The sequence below is a fragment of the Spermophilus citellus genome (assembly GCF_964194105.1).
Source record: "Spermophilus citellus genome assembly, chromosome: 10".
Lineage (NCBI taxonomy): Eukaryota > Metazoa > Chordata > Mammalia > Rodentia > Sciuridae > Spermophilus > Spermophilus citellus.
Window position 1 is genome coordinate 71896136 of NC_138197.1, and position 27304 is coordinate 71923439.

At 50.1% G+C, this 27304-nt stretch overlaps 2 protein-coding genes across 2 annotated transcripts; one reads left to right on the forward strand and one right to left on the reverse strand.

The window, feature by feature from the left end:
- Positions 1-2138: 2138 nt before the first annotated feature.
- Positions 2139-12533, forward strand: LOC308657438 (keratin, type II cuticular Hb5-like; the record flags this gene model as incomplete). Its single annotated transcript, XM_081309133.1, has 9 exons — positions 2139-2546; positions 4768-4976; positions 6529-6589; positions 7999-8094; positions 8689-8853; positions 9088-9213; positions 11172-11392; positions 11679-11710; positions 12382-12533. 9 exons carry the CDS (start codon positions 2139-2141, stop codon positions 12531-12533), a joined length of 1470 nt encoding a protein of 489 aa, XP_081165259.1.
- A 6764-nt stretch (positions 12534-19297) lies between these two features.
- On the reverse strand, positions 19298-25495 carry LOC308657436 (keratin, type II cuticular Hb5; the record flags this gene model as incomplete). Its single annotated transcript, XM_081309130.1, has 9 exons — positions 19298-19491; positions 19854-19885; positions 20693-20913; positions 21249-21374; positions 21614-21778; positions 22434-22529; positions 22668-22728; positions 23272-23480; positions 25076-25495. 9 exons carry the CDS (start codon positions 25493-25495, stop codon positions 19298-19300), a joined length of 1524 nt encoding a protein of 507 aa, XP_081165256.1.
- Positions 25496-27304: the final 1809 nt, after the last annotated feature.

The window sequence follows — 27304 nt, forward strand, 5'->3', positions numbered from 1 at the left end:
ACACCTGCCCTTTCCTTGGTCCATATAGCTTATCCCTCTCACCTCCCCAAAACCTTTCCCAAATATCACCTTCTCAGTAAGGCCACCTCTGACCACCCTGTTTAAAGTATGCTCTCTATTTCTTTTAGCCTTTCTGGTTCCTCTTGTTTCTTTTTGGTTCCATAGAATTTATCACCATTTAATAGAGAATTTATTCCTTTATTAAGTGTGTCACTCATCTTTCCCACTGGAATGTAAGCTCACAAAAGTATACATTTTGTCTATTTTACTCACCGATGCATCCCAAGCTTCCATGGCATTTAATAGGTGCTCAATAAATACTAGTTGACTAAAAAAGGAAACCAACAGAAACCAATGTGAGACTAAGCCTGCAGAGCATGGATATTGAATGCTGGTTTCCATGTTGCTGTCCTTGGTTAGCATGTCCACTGTGGAGGAGCTGCTCATCTTTGGACACACCTCTTCTCCACTGGTTGAGGTTATTGTGGGAGCTGTACTTCTGTGGGAGGTGAGGGGCAAGGCAGTGACCAGGGAATGAATGGGTGTTTCCTTCAGAGTTGAGTTTATAGAGCATCTCCAGTCCTGCTCTGGTGACTTGGGTCCCCCAAGGAGCCCACTCCTGTAGACTCACAAACAAGGCCTTCATCTCAGACTGGTGCTCCCTATGGCTCTCTCTGGATCCGTCGTACATTCTGTGATTCTGTCTTCTTTGTCTTCTTCCTGGGAGGGGTGTGTATGTGTGTTTGTGTGGAGAGAGAGAGAGAGAGAGAGAGAGAGAGAGAGAGAGAGAGAGAGAGAGATACAGACAGACAGAACCCCATTCTTCCGGTTGTATTTGGTTCTTTTCTTGTGCACCGCTGCCTCCTCCCTGAGGGGGAGTCCAGAAGATTACTCTTCACTCCTGTCTTCCTGCACAGAGAGCTTTCCCCATCAACCTGGGGGCTGCAGGTTTGGCCTGACTATGGACAGGGCTGTACTGTGCTCTATGGAAAGGCAGGTGCTTTCCCCTGTTGCACCCCATTTCCATGCTGTCCTAGGTGCACTAAAGAAGGTGTTCTGTAAGATGGGGTAGGAGGCATGGGTGGTAGCCCCTGTCTTTGTGAGGGATCTCATGCACTCAATTGTTCCCTCCAGGGATCAGGTTTGCAAGGTGGCTCTGCATCCCAGCCTGTTCTCCTGACAAAGCTTATCATCACTGAGGACTTGGCTGTGGTCTTGCCTCCTCTGTGACCTTCCAGCCAGCCTCAAGTGGTCCTCCTCAGAAAGGAAGGGCACACCCTCTGTGCTCTGTCTCTGGTTCACCATCCCCCCCGTTTCCCATGGATCTATCCCACCTCTGCCGGGTCTCCCCAGTTCCTCAGGGGCCACCTCTGTCCTTGTGGCTTTGCATTCCTCAGCACACTGGCTGGGACCTTGTTCTGGTTGACCTCAGCATTTGTCTGCTCCCAAGGCAGCTGCTAATCTGGCCTATGGTGGAGCGTCCATTAGCAGTTGCAGATGAGCTAGAGCTATTGGCCACTCCTTCCTGTGTCAAGGCTGCTTGGTCAACCAGTGCTTCCTGAGGACCTGACTGTGCTCGTTGTTAGGAGGATAAGAAGGTAAATAGATATGCTTCTGGCCTTCGAGGGGCAATCTTGAAGTGGTCTCCAGTGGCCACCCTGTGGATGAGGGATGGCAAGGGAAGGTGTGAGGAGTTCCCACTTGTGCTGGCCTGGAAGGTCTCACTAAGGCCTTGTGGGACCTTAATGGGTCATAGGACCCTTTAGTTCCAGGAAGGTGCTGGCTCCAGCCTCCACCTGCCTATGTGGGATGGGGACTCCTGGTCCAGTCACAGCATTGGAGGGAAATGAGGGGATGGATGGATCTGTGTGGGCCCTTGGGGGTGAGAGGCAGGGGAAGGGCTTATTGTCATTCAGGGTCTCCTCCGTGTGCCTATTAAAAGAGGTGAGTTTCAGCAACCTCATGTTGCCTAGCGGGAGATTCCCACGCTCATAAATGGCATTAATAACTTTCTCCTGCCTTTTATGTGGTCAGGAAGTCTGTCCTCTGCCCAATAAAAGGCAAGAGCAGTGACAGGGCTCTCTGTGAGGCCTTGTTGTTCTTTAGTCCTCTCCCTGTCTGTCCGGCACAGCAAAGGCATGGCAAGCCGCTCCTACCGCATCAGCTCGGGCTGCGGGGTGAGGAACTTCAGTTCCTGCTCTGCTGTGGTGCCCAAGCCGGGGGCTTACAGCTATGTCAGTGCCATGGCCCACCGTGGGGGTGGTCCTGGGGGGCCAGGCTATAGACGCCTTGGGGGCTTTGGCAGCAGGAGCCTGTGTGTGGTGGGCTCCCCCAGGGTGGCAGTGAGTTGCCGATGGCCCAGTTTTGGCTACCGGGCAGGGGGTCTTTGTGGGCCCAGTCCCCCCAGTATCACCTCCGTGTCGGTCAACGAGAGCCTGCTCACACCCCTCAACCTGGAGATCGACCCCAATACTCAGTTCGTGAAGCACGAGGAGAAGGAGCAGATCAAGCGCCTCAACAACAAGTTCGCTGCCTTCATCGACAAGGTGGGTGTCCTGGATCATGGGATTCCTGAACAAGGGGTATCTGTGTGCTCCTCCCTGGGGATGCGGCTTAGGAAGGAGCTAAGTTTCAAGTAACTGATGAGGGGTTAGGTTCAAATTCTGCTACCAACTGGCACTTGGCCTGGAGAACACAGCTAAATTGGGGTTTTGGTTTTCAAATGTTGTCATGAGAGTCAGGTCTAAGAATGGATGTGAAACCACTGGACTGAACGGGAGGGTTTATTGCTGCTGCTCATGCAAGCTGAGTGTACATGGTGACCCTGTCTCTCCCTCAGCTTTTGCCCAGTAGGTGGTGTGGGTGGGGCATGCAAGTGTCTTAGAGAAGATGCTGGCCTCCCTGGCATGGAGAGAGGACCTAGGACCAAGAGGGTTTTGTCTTGCTTCTTGGTGGGGTGCTCTGGTAGGAGGCTGCATTTGCCAGGAGGGCACATCTTTCCCTAATTGGCTCAAGGTACAGTGAGGGCCTGGCCATGCAGACTCAACAGGATGTTTGCACGTGGTTTTCAGGACATAGCTCCTCATTGCTTTCTCTCTGTTGAGAGGAGTCAGTTCCTGGTCTGGGGAGAGACTCACACCACTGTCCCAGGCCAGTTTTCCCCTCATCTGGAGCTGCCGATAGATAGCCACTCCCTCCTCCCAGGGTCCTTCCTTTGGGCTCCAGATGGCTTTGGGCTCCAGACTACAAACAGCATAGATTTGATGGGTTTAGTCCTGCAAAGCAGCAAGCCAGAGGGCTGTCCATGGCCTTGACCTGCATGTTCAATCTCAAGGAAGACGCCCTTTGGATAATCAGGGTTTGGGGTCCTTTTCCACAAGCATAGACAATTGAGCATTCTTTGTACCAGGCTTGTATTCCCAGATTGAGCTCCAGAGAAAATCACTTGGTTTGGGGCTGGCAATCACAAATTTAGGTGGGGGTGTGGCAGGTGGTATGAATGAAGCCACACTGAGAGGTGTGCCTATCTGGGCAGGGGGTGGGGGAAGGTGTCGGACAGCTGCTACAAGACATCAGTCGTAGGCCTAGCATTGCCAGAGCCTCTGTTTGCAATAAGAATTGGAGAGAAGGAGGCCAAGTGGCCTGGTTGGTGGCCTAATTAGGCAGCTGGGTCCCCTAATTCCTGGGGCCCTCCCCCCTTCTGGGTTCCAGTGCCCCAGGATCAGATTGAGTGAGAGTTGTGGAGGGTGCATTTTTTTTTTTTTTGAGAGAGAGAGAGAGAGAGAGAGAGAGAGAGAGAGAGAGAGAGAATTTTTTTAATATTTAATATTTATTTTTAGTTTTCGGTGGACACAACATCTTTATTTTATTTTATGTGGTGCTGAGGATCGAACCCAGCGCCCTGCGCATGCCAGGCGAGCGCGCTACCGCTTGAGCCACATCCCCAGCCCAAGGGTGCATTTTTTAATTGCTGCCATATGAATGCCCACAAACTTAGTAGCTGAAAACATCACAAATTGACCTTCTCATGACGCTGACACCTGTGTGTCGGCAGGGCTGCATTTCTTTCTGGAGGTCCTGGAGATTGTCCATTCCCAGGGCCATTTAGGCTTTTGGCAGAGCTGAGGTCCATGTGGTTGTAGGATTGGGATTGTGGTCCCTCGCTGGCTGGCTGCAGGGGTTCTTCTAGAGACTGTCCACAGCCCTTGGCTAGTGGACTCTTCTGCTCATAATAGTGGGTTGATGTCATCCTATGTTTCAAAGATTTCTTTGCCTCCTCTGAGCACCTCTCTCGCTCTTCGGCCTTCCTCTTCTACTTTGAAGTGTCCCTGTGACTACCTTTTGCCCAGCTGGAAAGTCTAGGAAAATCTCCCAATCTTCAGGTCCATAACCTTAATTCCATAGGCAAAGTCCCCTTTGCCATGTAACATAACACATTCACAGGTCTTGGGGACTAGGGAACAGACATCTTTGAGGGACCATTATTTGGTCTTGTGACACAGAGTCTGCAGGATCAGATGCCATTTTGTTCTGAGCAGAATGAACAAATGATGGTCGATCATGTGCTCCTTCTGGGATGGGTGGAGGAAGTTACTTGGGGAATGATTATGACCTGAACGTCCAGACTTTGCCAATGAGCTGGTCTCCTTGGGAAGGTCATGGGCTTCTGCAGGGCAGGGGCTATCCCCAAGGGCTGAGAGAGCTCTGGGGGATATGGCACCCTCCCTAGGTTCCCACCCTGAGTTTTTCCTCCACTCTGGGTGGCAGGTGCGTTTCTTGGAGCAGCAGAACAAGTTGCTGGAGACCAAGTGGCAGTTCTACCAGAACCGCAAGTGCTGCCAGAGCAGTCTGGAGCTGCTGTTCGAGGGCTACATCGAGACCCTGAGGCGGGAGGCCGAGTATGTGGAGGCTGACAGTGGGAGGCTGGCCTCGGAGCTCAACCACGTGCAGGAGGTGCTGGAGGGCTACAAGAAGAAGTGAGCACGGGAGGGTTGGCACAGGTCCAGGGAGTGGAGTAGGGTTTGGCTGAGGCCATGCAACTCTCCAGGAGACAGAGACTGCTGAAGGTCAGAGACCCTCTGGTGACCTACCAGCAGGATCTGCTTTATCATACTTGTCTCCACTCCCAGTGTTCACAGTCCCATCCTGGAAACCAGGGAAAGATTTGGAGCAAAGAAGAGCTTCTAGTCTGGGAGGGGTGGAATATACCACTCAGGACTCAGATTGGCATAGAGATGGAGGGAGAAGAACAAATGAAGGTGGAGGACCAAGGGCTCCCAGTAGGGCTGGAGAGCAGGACCTGGGAGAAGCCAGTCTAGCCTGGGTGGCAGGGAAAGGTCCTGGAAGAGGAAATCTTGAAAATGGTCTGGCTGTTGCTGCCCAAGAATCAGAGGGTCTTGGATGGGTCCTTTCTTTCTTTTTTAATTTTCTTTTATCAGATGTTAATGGACCTTTATTTTATTCATTTACTTATATGTGATGCTGAGAATCGAACCCAGTACCTCACACATGCTAGGCACGTGCTCAGCCACTGAACCACGACCCCAGCCCTGGTCCTTTCTTTACTCTGCAGATAAATCATCAAGCTCTCCTTACATCAGGCTCCACGATTCAAATGCCAGTGTCCATCTTTTGTTGGAGCCTGAATTATTGAGTTTGGCCATTATCTGTGCTAAACTCACTGGGTCACTGTTAATCCACTCCACCCACCACCGCCCCACCACAGATCCAGACAGAGTGAATAGAGATTGTGACATGAATCCATCCTGGGAATTCTAATGCTAACCTTCCTTGGAATCATACCTTTTACCATCTAGAGGGACACAGCAGAGGGTCTTTACCCTCCTTGGGGTGAAGCAAATGCACATATGATTTTCAGTGGTCAGGTATCAAGGTCTGTCTCCCATTTGGGGCATGTGAGGACTGATAATTACAGAGCTGAGAGTTTACTGCAGCCCAAATTTCCCTGTAATTAAAGAGTCGTGGAAATCAAGCGCTGGGAACTCTGCTTTCCTTGTTAGCTAGGAACAGTGTCCCCCAGCGATGGGGCCTCATTGGCAAGGGGAAGGGGACCAGGCTGGTGGAGGAGGCTTGGAGAAATGCCCTAGACTGTGGATTGCCTCCAGGAATACAAGTCTTGGGATACTGGGGTGGGTGGAGGAGGGGAAGACAGAACCTCATAGGGTGTAGCGACAGAGAGCTTCATTGATGTTTTGAACAATTTCAGAGTTGAAAGACTTGAGGGAACATCTGTGTGCCTTTCACTTATCACACAGATATTTACTGTGTGCCTTGCCGCACAGCAGATGACTTAAGCCAAGACGCAGAGATTAAGTGGTTTGCAGTGACTGTATTCCAAGCTGGGACCAGAGTCCAGTGTCCTTTTGCAAATTCTTTTGTGTTTGGAAAATAGAGATTCAGAAAGACCAAGCCTCTTCTTCAAAGGTACACAGAAAGAGGGGGAAGACCAGGGCGTTTAGGAACCCTGGGCTCTGGCGGGCTGTCTTACAACCTGTGCCCTCTCCTCAGGTATGAGGAGGAGCTGGCCCTCAGGGCCACAGCTGAGAATGAGTTTGTCCTGCTGAAGAAGGTGAGTATAACTCTCACTTGTGGGGAAGAGCTCAATCTTGGATGCTTGAGATTTGGATACTGGGTTGTATTCTCATCAATCCAAACCCCTGGCAAATGATGGTGGACTGGTTTGGCTGCAGAAGCCATTTTGGGCCCCCAGCAATCCAGATAGTGCTGATGAAACTTGAGAAAAAAAAATCTCATGATGTTGGTCTGTTTATAAGCAACTTGATTATCTGAAATGTTCACTTGTGAAGCCAAGGATGTAGCTCAGTGGTAGAGCACTTGCCTAATATGTGAGGCCATGGATTCAATCACCACCACCACCACCACCACCACCACCACCACCACACACACACACACACACACACACACACACAAAATCAAAATGTTCACTTTTACAGCTGTTTAAAGCACATGTGAGCATGAACTCCTCCCATCATCCCAGATCCTAGGTTCTTAGCTTGCTAGTGATTTTGAAAGTATGACTGTCATTCAATGCCACCAGAGAGGATTAAAACAAAACAAAACAAAACACCCTAAACTCAACCCAACCCAAACCACAACAACAACAACAACAACAAAAAAAACAACCCAGGAAAAAACTGCTCATGATTTCCTTTTTGTTTCAAATTGGTGAGAGAAATAATGTGCTTCCTGGGCATGTTGGCACACACCTGTAATCCCAACGACTCAGGAGGCTGGGACAGGTGCATTGCAAGTTTGAGGCCAGCCTCAGCAACTTAGTGAGGCCCTAAACAACTTAGCGAGATCCTATCTCAAAACAGAAAGGAAAGGGGGCTGGGGATGTGGCTCAGTTGTTGAGCTCCCTAGGTTCATTCCCTGGTACCAAAAAAAAAAAAAAAAAAAAAAAAAAAAAAGAAAGAAAGAAAGAAAAGAAAGAAAAGAAAAAAGAGAAACAATGTGCTTTTCAGTCACTTGATTTGTAAGTGATGGTGGAGTGGAGTGGAGGGCTGGTGACAAATCTGCCAGCTATGTGTGACTGGGTCTCAGGCAGGAGTGTCAGTTGTTAGGTGTGGGGTGTTGCCTGGCCTGGGCCCCTCTGCCTGCCTATGCTTGTGCTCTGAGGGCAGCTGGGTGGGGAGGCAGTGGCTTGCCACTCTGGGCTGTGAGGCCAGGCCTTGCTTTCAGCAGGGTCCTCAGCCCAGGAGCGGGTCAGACTTCACTTCCTTCCTCCAAGTGGTTCCAGGTTCATGCCATGGGAGGGAATGCAGTAGCTGATAAAGAGAGAGGCCCTGAAGGGGAAGATGAAGAGTCCAGGTTGGAGGGAACACGCAGGCTGGGGGAGCAGGGACAGGCCAGGCAGAGAGTGGGCTGGAAGATGGCCTCAGGCCCCAGAGAGTGCAGAGGCTCAGGGAACAGTGTGGGGGTTGTGCCCTCTCAGTCCTCTCTTGTCTGTCTCCGCAGGACATAGACAGTGCCTATCTGCACAAGGCAGACCTAGAGGCCAATGTGGAGCCGCTGAGGGAGGAGGCCATCTTCCTGAGGACCCTCTACGAGGAGGTAACATAAGGGCATTTGGGGTGTGTCCTCTCCTGGTTCCTGGGTCCTAGGTACATTCTTTACCTTCCTAGGGCCAGAACACCTTCCTTTCTGTGACCCCAAGGGACTTTCCTCTTGTTTAGGCCTCCTCTGAGAATGGGTGATTCTCTTCCTTTAAAATGATTTGAGAGACTGTGATTCATTCCCTGTCCACTTGGCATGACTGGGAATGGAGATCTGACAATTAATTCCCTCCTTTGGGTAGTGTAAAAACCCAGTTAGATAATCCAGGATGTTAACTCTGGCTGTTCCCTGATAGATTCCATTTGGACGGGTAGCTACAGCTGGTGTGAGGAGGTCAGGGCCAGCGGTGGAGAGACCAGTGGGTCTGCACACACAGAAATCTGTCTTTGGGGATCCAGGTGCTAGTGGAATTCTCCCTTGCTCACTGCCTGGGCTCATGGGCCTCTTCTTCTCAAAGCTACATTTCTAAAACGTCCTTCCTGGCTGGTAGTTTTCTAATTTCTTTCTTAAGGTCTGGAGATGGGGCTGATTGCCTACACAGATGGGATGGGAGGGGGATTTGGAGTCAAGGGCACTGGTTGTCTCCCACAGGAAATCCTCATCCTTCAGTCACAAATCTCTGAAACCTCAGTGGTGGTGAAGATGGACAACAGCCGGGAGCTCAATATGGACATGGTCTTGGCTGAGATCAAGGCTCAGTATGATGGTATTGCTAGCCGCAGCCGGGCTGAGGCCAAGTCCTGGCACCAAACCAAGGTAAATGGGAGGGGAGGCTGCCCCTCTGAACCAAGAGGATGGCTGTGAACCTGGAGCTGCCTGGGACATGCACCCATGCGCCCCAGAGGGGCTGCAGCTGAGGTCCTAGGCAGAGCAGGGCCAGGGGGTGGGACCGCTACAGAACCAGGGGCTGGCTAGTAAGACTCTCATGGTGACATCCCGCTGCGCCCTCCAGCTACCATGTCTTCTATATATTTGCCTCCCAACCTGCAGTGCGAGGAGATGAAGGCCACAGTAACCCAGAAGAGTGAGAATCTTTGCAAAAGCAAGGATGAGTTCAACCAGCTGAACCACAGCATCCAGAGGCTGATGGCAGAGGTGGAGAACGCCAAGCAGCAGGTCAGGGATGCGAGGGCCCTTGGGGCCTCAGCCACTCCTCTGGTTCTGTTTTCCTGCACTCTAGGGGAATGCCATGGTCTTTGAAGAGGCTTGTATTTTAACTGTGCCAGAGAACTCATCCCCTCTCCTGTTGCCAGCACTTGCCATTGACTTCCCAGTGCTTATGGATTTGATAGATGTAAATAGCATCAATCTTTTATTTCTCTGGCTTATGAGTGATAAGGAAATGTCCTCATGCACTTGCTGGTCATTTGTCCTTCCCCTCCTCAGGACTGCCTGGGTGTGCCAGTTGCCCGGTTTCCTACTGGGATTCCTGTCTTTTTCTTGGTGATTTGTAGCATTGCCGGTCCATTCCATTCTATCTAGATTGTAGCCCTTTGTCAGTTGAGTATGTGTTGTGATACATTGATCCCCTCTGTTTGCTTTGCTTAGGGTCCTTTCCTGAACAGAAGCCTTCATCCTGGATGTGGCCAAATCTATCAGTTCTTCCCTTAGGGGCTTCTACTTAGAAAGTTTTGAGATAAACCATAGTGGCCTCTAATATTTTTGTCTTCTATTAAATTATAGTATTACCTCTCACATTAAATTCTTCAGTCCATTTGAACTTTATTTTTTGCCTATATAGTGAAGAGGGTTTCTGTCGAGAGCCACAGCCGAAGGGGCCCCGGCAAACTTCCAGCTGCCAGTTGATGATTGGCTCACAGCGGCCCCAACAAACTTCTAGCTGCCAACTGATTGGCTCCTCTGCGGTGATGCTCATTGGGCTGTTTCCCCGCCCTTTCAGACCACGGAGCTGCTCATTGGGGGACTTTTTTTGGCTCTGCCCACAGCGACAGAGCCAATCAGCCTCAAGAGCAGGAGGAGTGGAGGAGGTTGAGAGGCTTGTGGGAAGCCGGTGGTGGCAGTTGGGCTCTGAAGGTTTTTCCTGAGGAGCTGTTTTGTTTGGCGTGTGTGGTTCTAAAAATAAAGTTCGTTTCTTTTGACAAGTGGCTCCTGAATTGTGTCCAGCCAGATTGCTGCAGGTTTCAAATTTAATCTTTCTACGTATAGTAAGAAAATAAATAATGCATTCTCTGTCCCCGATTGTGATACCACTTCTAACGGAATGCTGAGCTCACACGTAAACCTGGCTCAATTTCCATCCTTTCCCTCTTGTGTGGCTCTTCTCAACTACAGTTCAAGATGTATCACAAGTGACTTGTCACTAGTACTAGTTGAGCTAATGGCATGTGGGAACAGATTACTATGTAGAAACGAAACTGGAGAAGGTTTAAAGTCGTCCCCATCCTGATGTTGGTCTTGCTCATTTGCATCCTGATGGTCCCTCTCCGTGGGACAGGAGGTGAGGCTGGAGTCCAGCCTGAGGGCAGTAGCTGTTCTTTGGACTCACGGGGCCAAACAGTGAGATCCTGTATAGTGGCTTCTGAAAACCTGAGCTAGTCATTGCTTAATTGGGTAGCCTAGGACAAATCATAGCCTCTCCGACTCTCAATTTCTTCATCTGCCTAATGGGAATAATCATGCCTGTTCTGACAAGCCCACAGAATCACTTTGAAGGTCAAATAAGATAATATCTGTGAAAATGCCTTGTAAACTAACATTGGTGTTCAAATCTATGGTAATATCACTAATGATATTACCATATCATTAATATCATGATATTACCAACGGAATCTGCGCTTTGTTAACATTTCCTCCCTCTAATGATTGGCTTGTAAAACTCAACTGGGTTAGACAATAAAGTGGTACAAAAATGAAGGGAAAAAACTCCAAATGAGCTATTCTTTTTCTGCCCAGTGAATTTTCCATTCATCCATTCCTTTGAGAAAGCATCAAGCTCAGAAGTTGACCATTTTAAATGGAGGCAAATAGGATGACCAAGGCCACTGGAGAATTATCAAGGACTCCACGGTCTGCCTGCCCTTTGCAAACTCTTTATCTCCTCTTCTCCCCCACAGTGTTGCAAACTAGAGGCTGCCATAGCCGAGGCAGAGCAGCAGGGCGAGGCGGCCCTGAGTGATGCCTGCTCCAAGCTGGCTGAGTTGGAGGGCGCCCTGCAGAAGGCCAAGCAGGACATGGCCTGCCTGCTGAAGGAGTACCAGGAGGTGATGAACTCCAAGCTGGGCCTGGACATCGAGATCGCCACCTACAGGCGCCTGCTGGAGGGCGAGGAAAACCGGTGAGGGCTGAGGGGTATGAGGTCCCTTCACATCCTCACTCAGGGCTGGAATGGTGCCTCACTGGACTGGAATTCTCCAGGCAGAGAATGTTCAAACTGGGATCAGCTCAAACTGATCATTGAGTTTATCCATTTTCCCATTTTGTAGACAGGAAAACTGAGATCCAGAGTAGGAAAGGGGCTTGCTCAAGATCACAGCCAGGTGGTGGCTAAGCTAAAATAATACCAGTATAGTGCAAAAGCAAAGGAACTTGGCTCTAATAGCTCCCTCTTTTTTCACCTGCAGGTTGTGTGAAGGCGTGGGATCAGTCAACATCTGTAAGTTGGTTGTGGGGTGGGTGTGTGGTTGTGGGGGATGGTTTTCTTAAGTGTCAATAGTCTTCATATCAGGGTGCATCAAACAGGGGACTGAACCTCTGTCTGGATGAGGGAGACCAGAGCTGAAGTCCCTGGGATATAGTCAAAATATTTGTCCCCAACATGGACCCATCTGGAATATCCATTAATATGATAAGTTCTGATCCCCCTAATTGGTTCTACAAAATAGCCTAAGCCCTTCTGTTACACATGGGTGACTCCTCATGTGGTCTCATGTTTTCATGAGAAAAAAATGCTAGATTTATATTTTGATCATTTGGGGCCTCTGCAGGTAGCTTGATTTTTTTCTGCTATATATACCCTACCAGGCCAGGTGCCTATTTCTTTTGTCCACCTTTCCAGCAACCATATATCTAGATGATTCATTTAGTGTGATCCATCAGGTTTTGCATGAATACATCTTAACTCCAGTCTGGCCCAAATAGAGTGAGGAGTCCAATTTGCATATCACATTCCTGTAAGAAGCAGATTGTAGTGGCTTTAGGTTTGCCTAAGACTCATGTTGCTGGTCCCTCAGAGCATGAAGAGAATTAATCACAGGTTATAAAAGATTCTGGGTCATACCATGTCTGGGATAGAAGAGACTTCTGACCTGGTGTCTCTGTCCACAGGTGTGAGTCGTTCCCACGGTGGCGTGGTCTGCGGGGACCTCAGTTCCACTGTCTCTCGTGGCCTAGGGGGCATGGCCATTGGTGGAGGTGCCTTGTGCTCCCCTTCTGTAGTGGGGGCCTGCTCAAGTGCAAGATCTATGCGGTTTGCATAGATGGGTGTGGGACTCTGGATGGGTTGGGTCTCTGGAGGCACTGGGTTTCGAGGGGTAAGTCTTTTTTCTTATGGCCCAAATGTCAGTTTAATAACCTCCCATTTCAGGGGTATAGAAGTAACTCTCCAGTTTCCTTCTTATTGGAGTTGTGATTATTCATCAATTGTAAACTTTGGGTTTGGCAGGGAGGTAGGTAGAGGCATGCTTAGCATATGGGAGCGTCCTCATGCTCTGCCCTCAGATAAGAGGGGCTGCAGATGCTGCCTCACATGGTAGGGGTATTGGGGGATGTGGGACTAGGGTTACAGGGAAGCCTCTCACTTGATCTGAGAGATTGGATGTTCCCTGAACCCCTTACTGGGCCTCTTATGTATTCATATATCAGAATTAAATGATTGGCTGAGGCTCATCAGCTGAGTTTGTACTGTTGATTCTTTGACATCATGTTGTGCACGTGTGATTTCCACGAGACTCCTTCTTTCTTCTTGTGTGCTTGATTAAATCAGTAGCAAAAGGCTATCTCGTGGGGCTGGGGAATATCTCAGTTGGTAGAGTGTTTGCCTTGAATGCACAAGGCCCTGGGTTCAATCCCCAGCACCACACACACACACACACACACACACACACACACACACACACAGCTGTCTCCTAGCAACCAAGTGCCAGCCTCCTTCATTGTTTTCTCACCCATTCAGAGTCCTGATTGTTTTGGTGCTTGTCAGGATAGGTTCCATGGATGACCATTCACATCAGTATCCCTGTGGGTTCTGGGCTCCACCTAGACTATGAATCAACAACTCTAGGGAGGAGCCCAGAAATCTGGATTTTTACATGCTCCTGGAATATTGCTGTGCCAATTAAAGTTTGAGGATCACTGGTTCATATGGGCAGAGGGAAGAGGAGGGTCAGATAATTCTGGTTATGGTGAGTTTCTCTGATTCTGCAGGCAAAATGAGTTACTCCTTCTGTGTTCTTCCTTTGACTTTGCTGAAATGTCAGAGCCACAGCCTGGGCCACACACACCAGGGTGGGGTGTGGGTAAGAGGAACCTCTGTTCATAAAGCACCTACTAAGCATCTGGCACATTATGTACATATTTCATTCATTCCTCACAGCAACAGTATTATTATTCTATTTTCCAGATAAGGAAATTAAGGCACAAAGAAATGACTTTACTAAGGTCATGCATCTGGTCCAGGATCCAAACCCCATTTAGGGAATGCTAATGTTCAGGTCTTTCCACTGAATTCTCTATTTGTTCCTGCAGGGTCAACATTCTGGCTCATCAGGTACTCCTGGGCAAGGGGTTCTACTTGACTAGTTGTTGATACTTCAGGGATAAGAAATGGAAGGGGACATGGAGGGCATCTTGGAAGCTTTGTACAAATATCTCCCCATGGACTCTGTTCTCTAAGAATTCTGGATGGATCTTATAATGGGGCATTTAAGGCAGGCCTTTTGGTAGGGACAATTCCCTTTAGTAAGTAGTTCCCTGATGGCTTGGACTGAGGTTCAGGGTGAACTCTGCCTCTGGCCCATTTCTGAGCTGAGAGACCCCAGGAAGTGTCAGCTGGGGAGGCCTGCACAGAGCCTCCTCTTGTCCAGGGTGACCAACACTGGATATGACGTGTTGGTGAGAGGGATTTCAGATGGGAAACTTTGTTTCTCTTCTTATGTTGGAAGAACTCTGCTTTTCTCTCCTTATTTAATTTGGAACCTATTTTTTTTTAAAGATTTGTATAAACCTGGCTGGGTAGAAGATATTTTGCCACAAGAATACATATTTGATCTCAGAAAAACTTTTGAAAGTACTCCTGGACAATTCAATCCTGCTGACATCTTCGGATCATATCTCCAGGGTCCTCATTGATCAGGTTATTGTAAGAAAGTTCACAATATCCCTCTGAAGGTTCCAACTGAGTATGCTTAGATGAACTGTCAATGGACAGGTTAATAGGAGAAAATCCATATGATTTGTTAATGTGAAAATGTGTATGGGAGACACAGACAAAATCGAGACTCAAAGAAAGGACCAGATGGTTGAAGCTTCAGCAGCATTTTGAGCTACAGAAAGAAATAGGGGCTTGAGGTTCATGGGAGGTGGCAACAAGTTACAGGAAGGTGAAGGGAAAAATGTACTTTAAACAGATGGTGTTGTATTACGTAGATAAAATGTCCTTGGTGCTCTCTCAGAGCTACTTTTAGAAGAATAGATGAAAAGTCTGTGCATTGGTGACTTTGAGTTTTCACTCTTTTCTGGAGGTTAATCTTTCCTGGTTATTTGATGAGAATTCTACCGATGGGGGCTTAAGAAAGCTGCATTTCTTTTGAAAGAAGTTTCCTTTGCCAGATAGGGGAGAAGACGATGATCAAGAGACTGTGGGGTGGGGGAGAAGGTCACAGAGACTTGGATTCCAAGTCTGTTTCTCAAGCTCAGCATGTCAGAGGGGCGCTCTTTGGACTGTTGTTTTCTGAGCCCTTCTCAGTGCTTTGACCCAAGAGGACTAGGGTCTTTCTCAGCAGGTTAGTGCTCCAATTGTCTTTTGCCTCTGGGACCAAGAGGGTCTCACAGGGGGCTGTATCATGTTCTGAATCCCACCAAGTTTGGGGTAGGGGCAAAATCAGGTTGAAAGGGCCACTAGAATAGCTCTGCGTCCCATAGAACACTTGCTGTCCTGGAGTGAAGGATCATGAATGGGAAAGGGTCTGTGTTTCCTTTTTGATGATGGTGGTGGTGATTGTGATGGTGATGGTGATGGTGGTAGAGGTGGTTGGAAGTTGTGATGTGATGGTGATGGTGGTAGAGGTGATGGTGATGGTGATTGATGGTGGTGGTACAGGTGATGGTAATAGTGGTGGTGATGGTGATGGTAGTGGCAATGGCAGTAATTGTGATGGACAGTGTGTATTTACTAATTTGTGCTTTGGGTGTTTCCTTCAATTTTAATGTATAAGCTTATTCTGTGTGGGCTGCCCTCTCACCCAGATCCCATGCAGGCGACAGAACTGGGGCTCCTCTTGGTGAAGTGGGCTGGCTGCAGAATAAAAGCTAAGAAAAAGAAGGCGGTGAAAAAGCCACAGGGCACAGGAAGTAATTTTTGAAAAGCGAGGGCAGGATGGCCAGAAGATCTTGGGGAGCAAGCTTCCACACTAGAAAGAGAGAGGGAGTCCACGCTTGCTTTATTTATATGGGGAAACATCAAGGTTTTCCATGGAATGTTTTTTGACAAAGGAAGGAGGTGGGCAGACAGTTCCCAATGGGTTACACCCAACTCCGGAGCTGTCTCTCTAGTAAAGTGAAGTCAGAGACCTCATGCCTTGGGTGATCTGATGCACATGGGAGAGCTGGGATAGTTCCCAAGGGAAAAACCTAAGTCTCCATGGCTTGGAATGGAGTGAAGACCCCTCAAGTAGCTCACAGGTGGCTCCCCACATGGCCCCTACTCTATTCCATTTCTATTCCATTTCCTGACTGATCATTTTTCACCATCACTGCCCAGAAGCAGTGAATTACGGTGGACACATTGGAGATCTCGCTCTCTTTCGCTTTTTTTTTTTTTTTTTTTTTTGGTATTGGGGATTGAACCCAGGGATGCTCTACCACTGAGCCACATCCATAGACTTTTTTGTCTTGCTAAGTTGCTTAAAGTCTCAGCAGATAACTGAAGCTGGCCTCAAACTTGCAATCCTCCTGCCTCAGCCTTCTGAATTGCTGGGATTACAGATATGCACTACCACTCCTGAATGGATCTCTTGGTATTTGAACAAAGCAAAAATGCTCAGGCATTTCCAGGGGCACAAAAGTGAGATTTGAGGAGGAGAAAAGTAGCACAAGGCAGTGTGAACTAAGCCTTCTTCCATTGCTGGTTCTTCCAGATAGATACCCATATCCAAGAACAGCAGAGCTTAGTGTTAATGTCCTAGTTGCTGTAATCTTCAGTGAACAAAACACCCTCTAATGTCTTTGTTTCCAGAAAGCAGTAGTGATGTGAAGAGTCCAGATAAGGGGTAATTCCTAGATGGTCATTTCCATGTCCATGTGGAACACACTTTGTAATTTCCTCAATAATGTGGTTAATTTGTGTTTCTCATGATGCTGGGGTTAGGTGAGTACTAAAAAGTCACATTTCCTGAGATCTCAAAAATTGAAGCAAGCACCAATCCAAGACCCTGGGGCCAGGAGAAGGAGCCATCTTGGGAGTGTTGGTGAGGATGGCCGAGGCAGAGGGGAACTGAGACTTGGTGGGGGAGTGTTAGTGCTTTAGGAGGGAGATGACCAAGCCCAAATTTGTCTGTAGATTTGGAAGGATTATAATCCATACTTTTCAAATATTTGGAAACTTTGTGTTTGGGGAAAACATTGAATATTTAAATAAGAATTGATTTCAGACAGAGATGAGATTTCCTCTGATGAAGATGTTAGCTTGGTTTGTGATGTTTCAAAGGAAAAGAGAGCCTAGGAAAGAGATCTAGACTCACTCCCACAGACAGTCCTTTACTGGGGCTGCTTCTCTTCTGACTTTTCTTTGATTTCTCAATTTCAGATCACTTGACTGCAAACTTCATTTCTAATTAAACTTCAATCCTTAATTACTTGGATGGTTCCTGTTGCCTCCCTCAGGGAACAAAGCTTTTACAGGGAGAGAGATGCAGGAACCCCAGAGCTATGAACCCAGAAGAGTGAGCTCTGACTGAATCAGTTTCTTGGTCTGTATACCAAGCATGTAAATGTATTAAAAAGCTTATTAACACCTTCCAGATCCATCAATTTAACTTTGTGTATTTTTTTTTTTTTGTGTGTGTGTGTGTTGCTGAGAATTGAACTCAGGGCCTTGTGCATGTGAGGCAAGCACTCTACCAACTGAGCTATGTCCCCAGCCCTCTATTTGACTTTTTAGTGCATGGTGTCATATATTTTGGTTATCGAATCTTGCATTTTAGTTTTTCTTGATCCACGATGACATAGTTGTTTTCCCCAAGCATGTGCTCACTCCAGCATGCCAGATCCGCAGGAGGTGGCCGGGCTGGAAAGACCTCAGCCCTTTCCTCTCACAGTCCCCCAGACTGATGCCCAAATTGTGAGAGAATCTTTGAAACCTGGCAGTCCTGGAAGAATTGGGGCTCAAATCTCTATCTCCTGACACTTTAGCCTTTGAGAGTTAACCTTTCCTGTGGCCAATGATATACCCTAAATTGTAAGCATACCCTCAGGGACAAGAGAGCCAGGAGATAGAAGGAGGACAGGCAAGAGAACGAGGAGGCCTGCCTGGGGTGACTCATGAATGTCAAATGCAGTGGCAGCCTGAGTGCCTAGAAGCTATGAACCCAGAAGAGCTGGGAGACAGAATAAGAGATCTCAGCTTGGGGCAGGGAGGGGATGTGTGTGGTGAGGGGAGGGCTGGCAGGCAGGGAGCAGAGGAGAGCCCTGAGAAAAGACCAGCTAGAGGAGGGGCATGGGCTGGCCCGCGTGGGGTGAAGAGAGTGGTCGCAGGAGCCTGAGGGTGGAATTGCCTCACTGTGGGCAGGTCCAGGTCTGGAAGGATCTGCCCTGGGCAGAGGGCTTGGATATGGCTGAGGAGTAAGTGGGGAAAAAGGAAAGGGAGGGAGTTGCCACTGGTTTAAGAGGTACACCTGTGTTGGTAAGTCATTTAAATCTGGCCAAGAGGGTAGGGTTGTGGCTGCTGAGAGGGGTTATAGGTATGGGGGTGCTGGGGCTGTGGTCCAGGCCTATAGGGACTGAGGAGGACCAAGTGGAGTCGGGCAGTGGAAGTGGACAGGAAGAGGCAGAGTCATGGGAATGGTGGCAACAGGAGGAATCCTGAGTGGGGCTGGACTGGGATTGGTTGGCTGGTCCTGGGGCAAGAAGGGAACAGAGATTCTGTAGCTCACAAGATCACATACCCTTCTTGCATTGCAGCAGCATTTATTGAAACATAGATTGAGACAACCCAGAAGGCATGGCACCCATAGACAGTCATAACCAGAGGGGACCCAGGAAGTGACCTAACCTTCTCCATCCGACCAACTCTACATTGGACAATCCCCTCTTTCTCTGGGCATGGGGAGATCTGGAGCAACCATGGAGCCTTTGAAATGTATAAAGATGCACTGAATAGCAAGACCTGTCCAAAGTCCCCTAACCAGGGGTTATAGGCAAAAGGATTTCCACCATAATGGGCCTCTGCACTGGGAGGTCACAGGAGGAGTCTGGCTGGAGCAGGTTAACCCAGAAGAACAGTCAGCCAGAGAGACAAGCAAAACACAATAAAGAATAAACAGGCAGGGTCTTGCCCAGAGGCCATTCTTGCCAGCAGTATAGGGAGCTGCTGGGAGTGGGGCCTCCTCTGGTTGCGGGAGGCTTGGCTGGGTGGTTAGGATCATGCCTTGACCCAGGGGAAGGCTCAGCTTCCATGCTGTCCAGCCCCCAGGGTCTGAGGAGGACCAAGTGGAGTTGGGCACCCAAATGCAGTCGGGTGACTGGTCATGTCCCGGACAGCATGGTGAATAATTCAAATTGGCCACAGGTATTTGGAGCTAGATGGAGTTAGGTGAGGGCTAGGAATGGCCCTCTAAAACTGAAGCCAAGAGGAGAACTAGGAAACAGCTCCCTAAAACAAGAAGGTGGAGGAAAGCGGCCCAAGGGTTTTTCCCTCTCTAGGAACATCGGGAAGATTCTGGAAGCAAGCACACATTTTCCATTCACACATCATTCAGTGCTGGGGTGGACGCCGGTGGGGCAGGCGGCTTGGCAGGAGGCCCCCACACTATGCAAAGCGGACTGACCGGCTGCTCGCGCAGCTGAAGCTGGAGGAGCGGGGCTGGCAGGGGCTGCAGGAGTCGGGGGCCATTACTGTGATGCTGCCCCCGGTGGCTGAGGGCCCAGAGGTGATCTGGCGCCCAGGGGTGGTGCTATATGAGAGGCCACCACAGGTGACTCCACCACGGGAACTGCTGACACCTGTGGGACAAGGAGACACGGAGGGGTGAGGGGCTTGCTGTGATCATCTAGTCCACCCCAAGATGGGTCCAGAGCACTCCTCAAGGGGGCTAGTGGTCAATGGCGGGGCCCAGTTCCTCTCAGCTCATCGGGAAGGAAGCGAGGACTCCTGGACCCTTTTCCAAGCCTGCAGCTCACTAAGGCCACCCATAAAGGGACTCAGCTCTGGTTCTGTTCTTCCCTTACTGGTCTTTGGTGAGGGGCCAGGGGAGAGAAGAGGCCCTCTCTCAGTGGGGGACAACTGAGGTTCACTGGCTTAGGCCAACGAGTTCACCTTTGCCCATCACAAAGCCACTTTTCCTGGGATTTCAAGCAATACTTACAGACATTCACGGAGCCCACACCCTCGCACAGCCTGGGGGGAAAGAAAACTCCATTAGTTCTTGGCAGTGAGTGGAATTCTTGAGACCCATGGTTGCTTGGGGACAGAAAGTCATCCTGTGTCCTGTGTACAGAGTCTACTTCCTGAGGGGCTAGAGGAGGGTCCCCAAAATCTTACTCTCTTTAATGGCTCTCCCTCCATAGAGTCCAGCTCCTCTGACTTTTAGCCTGAGGGTGGGTAGTGGTGGTTAAGAGAAGACCTTCTCTTGCTGCCTCCAATCAGATGCCTGTGGCCCCCACTGGGTTTTCCAAGGGAGCTCTTGGCAGAGCAGAATCCAGTGCTTCAGTGTGTGAAGGGCTTTGGGGTGGTGCAGAGCTATGTGGGGGTGCATCATTGTGTGCCCAAGCCCCGAGCAGCTGTCTGAGGAAGCTTTGCAACAATAATGGGTTTTAGAGGCACACGACTTAGGTGCAGGTCCCAGCTGGGCTGAGTTGCTGTATGGCCGAGGGAAAGGCACTGAACTCCAAGCCTACCTCTTTATCTTTGGATGGAAAAAATGAGACCCACCTCATTGGATGGGGAGGGTTATAAAGTGAGTGCTTGACACAGAACAAGCATGTAATAGACACTATTAAAGCCTGCCCAGTACTAGCCTGGTCAGTTATGGGTCACACTTGGACCCAGGACAGTTTGCTCTGAGAGACCAAGGCCTCCACCTTGTCCCATTCAAGGGCTCCTCAGGCCCACCTCTGCTTACTCCAGGCCTAGACACACTCAGGGCAGTATGGCTGTGGACTGGACCTTCCCCTTCTAAGCCTACAAGGTCTTTCTGGGTCTCACCTGTGCTCCTCGCCCTCCAGCAGGCGCCTGTAGGTGGCGATCTCGATGTCCAGGCCCAGCTTGGAGTTCATCACCTCCTGGTACTCCTTCAGCAGGCAGGCCATGTCCTGCTTGGCCTTCTGCAGGGCGCCCTCCAGTTCAGCCAGCTTGCAGCGGGCGTCGCTCAGGGCCGCCTCGCCCTGCTGCTCTGCCTCGGCCACAGCGGCTTCCAGCTTGGCACGCTATGGGGTGGAGATGTGAGGCAAGGCTGAGAGAGAGGGCTCAGCTTGTCTCGCCTGAGCTCATGAGGCTAGGGCAGGGAGAGGGAAGACCTGCAGAAAAGGTTGGGGCCACGACCAGTAGTTCATAGGCTGGAACATGATGGAGGAGAGGGGTGTGCTTTCACCTTCCCACAGATGCAGGGTGCCTCTTTTGGAAGTCAGTGACCCTGCTCATGCCAGCCAGAGTGCTGTGCAGTATGGGGGAGCCCCTGCCCTCTCTCTGGGTCCTTGCTTCCTAAAGGACCTGGCATTGTAGCCTGCATGTGCTGGGTGTTTGAGTATTCCCTGTAACCTACCTGGCACTTGGCATTCTCAATCTCAGCCGTCAGCCTCTGGATGATGCGGTTCAGCTCGTTGATCTCTTCCCTGGTGCGGCGCAGGGTCTCCCCGTGCCTGATCACTGTGGCCTTCATCTCCTCGCACTGGGGGAAGCAAAAATGCTCATGAGGCTCAGCATGGGAATCCTACCCCCTCGGGATACCAAGGATGCCTGACAGGTGGTACAGTGCTCAGCCTTGGCAGCTCGGCCCTGCACCCAACCTGACAGCTGTCAACCCTTACCATCTCTTACCATCCTTCAAGTAAAAGAAGCCTTTTCTAATAGGCAGTTCACTTTCCTTCCACTGCCTTGTCAAGGAGGCAGGTGTCCTAAGTCACTCACCTTGGTGCGGTACCAGGACTCAGCCTCAGCCCGACTGCGACTGGCAACATCATCATACTGAGCCTTGATCTCAGCCACAACACAGTCCATGTTCAGGTCGCGGCTGTTGTCCATCTTGACAATGACTGAGGTATCTGAGATGTGGGCTTGGAGAACGCGGATCTCCTGTGGGGTCGACAGGCAGTGCATTTGGGTCTGGTGCCTGACCTGGGCTGTTTGCTCCCCCAGGGAACCAGGCTCGCTCTTGGCTGGGGGGCTGATCAGGAATGCCATGTGCCTTCTCCTTCTGCTAACACCCCCATCCACACATATAAAACAACAAGGCTGGAAAGGGCCCTAGACACCATGTCAGAACAGCCTCTGAACTCCTCAATGGGAAAACTAGGGCCCAAAGTGTAAAATAGCCCCGACCCAAAGTTACCCCGCAGGGGAGCTAGGTGTGGTGCCCAGGGGAGCGATTAGTCCACTAGTTAAGGCCCCTCCCTATCTGGGAACCCCCACCCCACATATACCTCTATATTTAATGATAGACCAATGCTCCACCAACCAGTGTAGACATGACACTCCAACCCACAGGGGTGCCCACAGACCCCGGAAGCTATGCACACACATACATTCCATTGTTCTCACACAGGTGAACACAGATGTGGCCCAGGCATAAACACCCCACATACCACACCCTACCCTGGGCCCCTCTCACATGGGTGCCCTTGTTCTTTTCACTTGGAAACACACACATGCATAGGCACCCTACCCCCAGCTCCCCCAGTCCCTGCAACCTCCCTTCCAACAGCCCTGGCTGGTTGGCAGGTGCCCTCACCTCTTCGTAGAGGCGCTTCAGGAAGCTAGATTCCTCCACCAGGGCCTCCACATTGGCCTCCAGGTCTGATTTCCGCAGGTAGGCGCAGTCCACATCCTGGCATTTGAACAAGAGGAGGTGGGGGAAGGAGGCCAAAGGAAGGACCTTGAGTCAGTGTGGTTCTGTGCCCAGTGCTGGAGGTTGCACAGATGGGTCCCCTTCCAACCCTCCCTCCCCTGCAACCAGCCCCCTTACCTTCTTTAGAACCACAAACTCGTTCTCAGCTGTGGCTCTCAGAGCCACTTCCTCTTCGTACCTGGAAGTGAGAGAGAGAAAGGCTGGGGCTGAGAGGTCTATTCCAGCTCCTGGCCAAGCTCTTCCAGGGGTTGAAAAGGAATGAACCCTCTTCAGGTATTATCTTGTCGTCTCTGTCATCTATTAGTACATGGTTCATGGCTAGCTCTGTCCCAGCCTGGCTTCATTTCACCCAAGTCTTCTGCTTCTGGAATGAGATCAGGAATGCACATTCCACCCCCAAGCCTAATGTTTGTGCATCCTGGATCCAAAGAGAGCGAGTGCTACTGTCAGGGAGAGCACGGAGCCTGCATCAGAAAGGGAAGTGATGTAGGACTCTCTGGGCTTCCTTTATTTACTTCCCTGGAGATTAGTTCCCAGACTCACAGGGCCTCCTAGGGGTTGAGGGGGAGCCCAGGAATTTGGGGAAATCTAAGTCTCACCGCTCAGCCCCGCTGGGTCCCAGGAAGTCTTGTTAAAGGAATCTTTAAGAAACTGTTACACAGGGCTCGTGGGCAGAACCTTCTAGATTTCCCTCTGAGTTGCCCTGGGCATGGGCACTCACTTCTTCTTGTAGCCCTCCAGCACCTCCTGCACGTGGTTGAGCTCCGAGGCCAGCCTCCCACTGTCAGCCTCCACACACTCAGCCTCCCGCCTCAGGGTCTCAATGTAGCCAGCAAACAGGGGCTCCAGGTTGCTCTCGCAGCAGCGCTGGTTCTGGTAGAACTGCCACTTGGTCTCCAGCAGTTTGTTCTGCTGCTCCAGGAAGCGCACCTGCCATTTGGGAGAAAGAAAGAGACTCAGGGCGGGGAATTGGGGAGGTGTCTGGTACCTAGAGCTCTCTGCTCTTGGATGCTGGAAGCTGAATAGGGTTGAGCCATGCAGTTGAGTGTCTGAGGCTCAAGGGACCCTGTTCCCAGCACTTTAGGGAGTCACTTGATTGACCTAGGCTTGGCTCAAAGCCAAAGTTCTGGTTAAACTTTCTGCCACTTTAAGTGGGCAAGTTTTAAAACTTTTTGGTATTAGGTTTTCTCATTTCTAATACAGAGCTAATAGTTGATGGAGCTGCGAAGATTGAACCAGTTAATACATGTAAAGTTCTTAGAACAGCCCCTGACATGTATTAAGTGCTCAGCCAATTTAACTATTATAATTACCAGTTTTCCTTTTATTCATTTATGCAACAGACACTTAATTTATGCAACAAACACTTAATTGCAACAAATACTCACATGTGGTTCCAGGGCCTGTGCTGGGACACACATATCTTTGTATCTATGTCATCTGTCATTTGATATCCTGTGGATTATCACAATCCTGCAGGGGTAGGCCTTGTCTTGCCCATATCACAAATGGGGAAACTGAGACTCCCAAGGTATGAAATGACCAGCTCATGGCAAGTGATGGAATGAGGACTCAATGTCCCTTGCATCCCTGTCCACTGTCTTCACCTGCCCACCCCAGTATGTCTATCTAGCAGCTTATCTAAACTCTCTCAGCTCCTATTTGTTATTGAAAGATAGAGATGATAATACCCCAGTGGGTTATTTTCAGGATTAACTAAGATCCCTAAAGAAAAACAGGAAGGTCACCCCTTTGCCCCAGAACCCCAAACCTGATCCTTCTGCTGGGCGGGAAGGGGGCTTCCTGTCTCCCTCCCACACTTCCTGGTCTGTGCAGCAGTTCCTCACTCTGAGGATACTGGTGGGTCTCCCTCCAGCCAGGCCCCTGCCCAGTCTCCATTGCAGCACTCCATCCGTGAAGAGGCCGCCAAGCCTGGGTTAGTTAACTGTCACTCATCCACTACTGTCTTTGGAAACTAATAATAACAGCGAGCAGTTATTGAGCCTGGACTATTTGCCAACATTTTCCATGTAGGAGCTCATCAGTCCTCCTAACGAGCTGAGGAGGCGGGACCTGATATCCAGACATATAATCTGTCTGGGGCCTCACACTGCTGACTGGCACAGCAAGTTCTTGGGGGAGGCAGTGTGCCCTGAGTGGTGCCCATCACTTCACATGCCACTGAACCATGTGCCACAAGGCCTTTTATTCTCCTTATTATCTCCTGCTCTTCCCACACCCAGGGCCCAAGTCCAGTTTTTCAAGGACAGCTCTGTGACTGCCGTTCTCTTGGCTGCAGAAGCCCACACAGCCTGACCACCACAGACACAGTTTCTAGACCAGACCTGGACCTCATAAACTTGGCTGGAACAAAGTGATGGAGATGGATCCTTCTACCTGAATTGGTCTGCATTTCTTTCCCTCTGCGGTTTCCAACCTGGCAGCCAGCCTGTCTCCCCAGCAGACTTTTCGAGGGAGGGCAGGGCTGAGGTCCTCTCTGCACCATCATAGGCCTCAAAACTGACCTTGTCGATGAAGGCAGCGAACTTGCTGTTGAGGCACTTGATCTGCTCCTTCTCCTCGTGCTTCACGCACTGTGCGTTGGGGTCGATCTCCAGGTTGAGGGGCGTGAGCAGGCTCTCGTTGACCGACACAGTGGTGATGCAGGGAGCACTGGGTCCGCACACGCCTCCGGAGCGGTAGCCGAAGCTGCGGCCGCAGGACCCAGAGCGGAAGCCCCCAATGGCCATGCGGGGTCCGCAGGAGCCCAGGTTACCAAGGCTGCGGCTGCTGAAGCCCGTGAGCCCCCGGTAGCAGGACACTCCCCGGTAGGGGGTGGCACTGATGCAGCAGCGGTTGCCAGTTTTGGGGGCCACAGCTGAGCAGGAGCTGAAGTTCCTGGTGACCCCACATCCTGAGCTGATCCTGTAGGAGCGGCAGGACATCGTGGGAGTCTGAGCAGAGTGTGAAAGGCTGTGAAAGTCAGTGCGGGCTGCGTAGCTGAGGCTGAGGATCCTTCTGGTCTCTCTGATCCTCTCTGGTCCTTTTATTGGTGGGGAGAGCTGGGGTTGGCTGCATAAAAGGAGTGAAAAGCCATTTTATGTTGTTTATTGGCTTGGGGAATTTTCCAGCAACTCCCAAGGACTCATCTTAAAGGTGAGCTCAGCAGTGATTCCGGCACCGTAAAAGTATTGAAGATGTTATTAGGGACACTGTATGTTTGCACTTTTCATCTTCAAAGCTCGTTTACACACATTAAGTAATTAATTTTCTCGCAGTCTCTCTGTGAGATGGCCCCAACCCACACTTGGAGACGGAGTTGAACTCCACAACAGTCTGGGGGTGGATGGGTTTGGGTTATAGGCGGGGCCATCATCTCAAGGGAGAGTTTCTGGGGTCTCAGGTTGGGTGAGCCCTGGGGAGCCTTTGCTTCCACCCAATTGTCATAAGGCACATTCTCGGGTAAATCACTATCTCAGGAACTGATAGGTCAGGAGTGTCTACATGCATCCCCGCAGCATTGACTGAAAGGTAGTTCAGGACCGGAGGGGTGTTTTTGACCATGCTCCCTCTAGTACAGAGACTGCAGGGGACCATCCCTTGGAATCTTCTGGATTTCAGCCCAGAGGGCTCTGTTTCAGGGTCTTTATTTCTCTCTAAGCAAAAGTGCAAACCACTCAACTCTCAGTGGCCACAATAATGACCACTTGTGGATAATGGGGAGACTCCCCTTCAGCCACTTTCTTCTCTGTGGCCCAATGGAGTGGAGAACCCAATCCTGAGATTACCTGGTGGCCACAAATTGCTCTGGGCACCTTCTCTTTGCTCTGGAAGAAGAAACAAATCCTGTGAGTCTCCCCTCCTTCTGACCACCAGCCAGAGGCGGGGAGCTCATTCAGTTCACCAGCCCCGGTTGTCCCTCTTAGAGGAATGCTTAGAGACAGCTCTACTCTTGTCTCAGGACCCTATAATTTCTGGCTCTAGGGGGGCTCTGAGAGTCTTGGCTGTTTATGTCCTTGCGTGTCCTTGGGCCGATTATTAGGATAATGATTGCTATCCTTTAACAGCACAAACCTTGAAGATGTGGTCTCTGCCCCTGAGGTGTTAGGAACTTAGGAAAGAAGATCTGATGAACTTCCTCAGAGGGTGTCTCCTCCTTTAGGGAGCCTTTCAGAACCAAACGCTGCCACTGCCATCCCCCCGACATCCTCTGTAGGGTACCCTGCATTCTGTCCTGATGTTCATGGCCAGCCACCTTAGGTGTCCATCTAAAATCATACTGACACTCCTACCCCACGTCTTACCCCTGTTCTTCAGGGAAGGTAGAGAGGCCTTTGGAAGTGGGTTGAGGAGAAACATCTGGGGTTAGTAACCTGGGCAATGGAGTCAAAGTTGAAAGATCTGGTTCAAGTCCTAGCTATGTGGCTTTGGGGAAGCACCTAACCTCTCTGAGCCTCTGTTTCTTTTACTGTAAAGTGGAATTCATTCTTACCTTCCAAGGTTGTTGGGAGAGTTAAGTGGCTAATATGTGAAAATGTTCTCTAGGTGTCATAAAACTCTGTATAAGGAAAGGGATCATTGCTTCCGGTCAGAATCAGCCCCCGGACCCTCCCTCCCGAGCATAGTGGCCCCACCCAGGGTCTTTACCTCCTCTGTACATTTATGACTTCTTTACCCTTTCAAGACTGTGTTTAATGTTTTCTTTAGCCTGATTTCACTCGTATAAAAATTTGGGGTGGAGTCTGGGGGCAGAG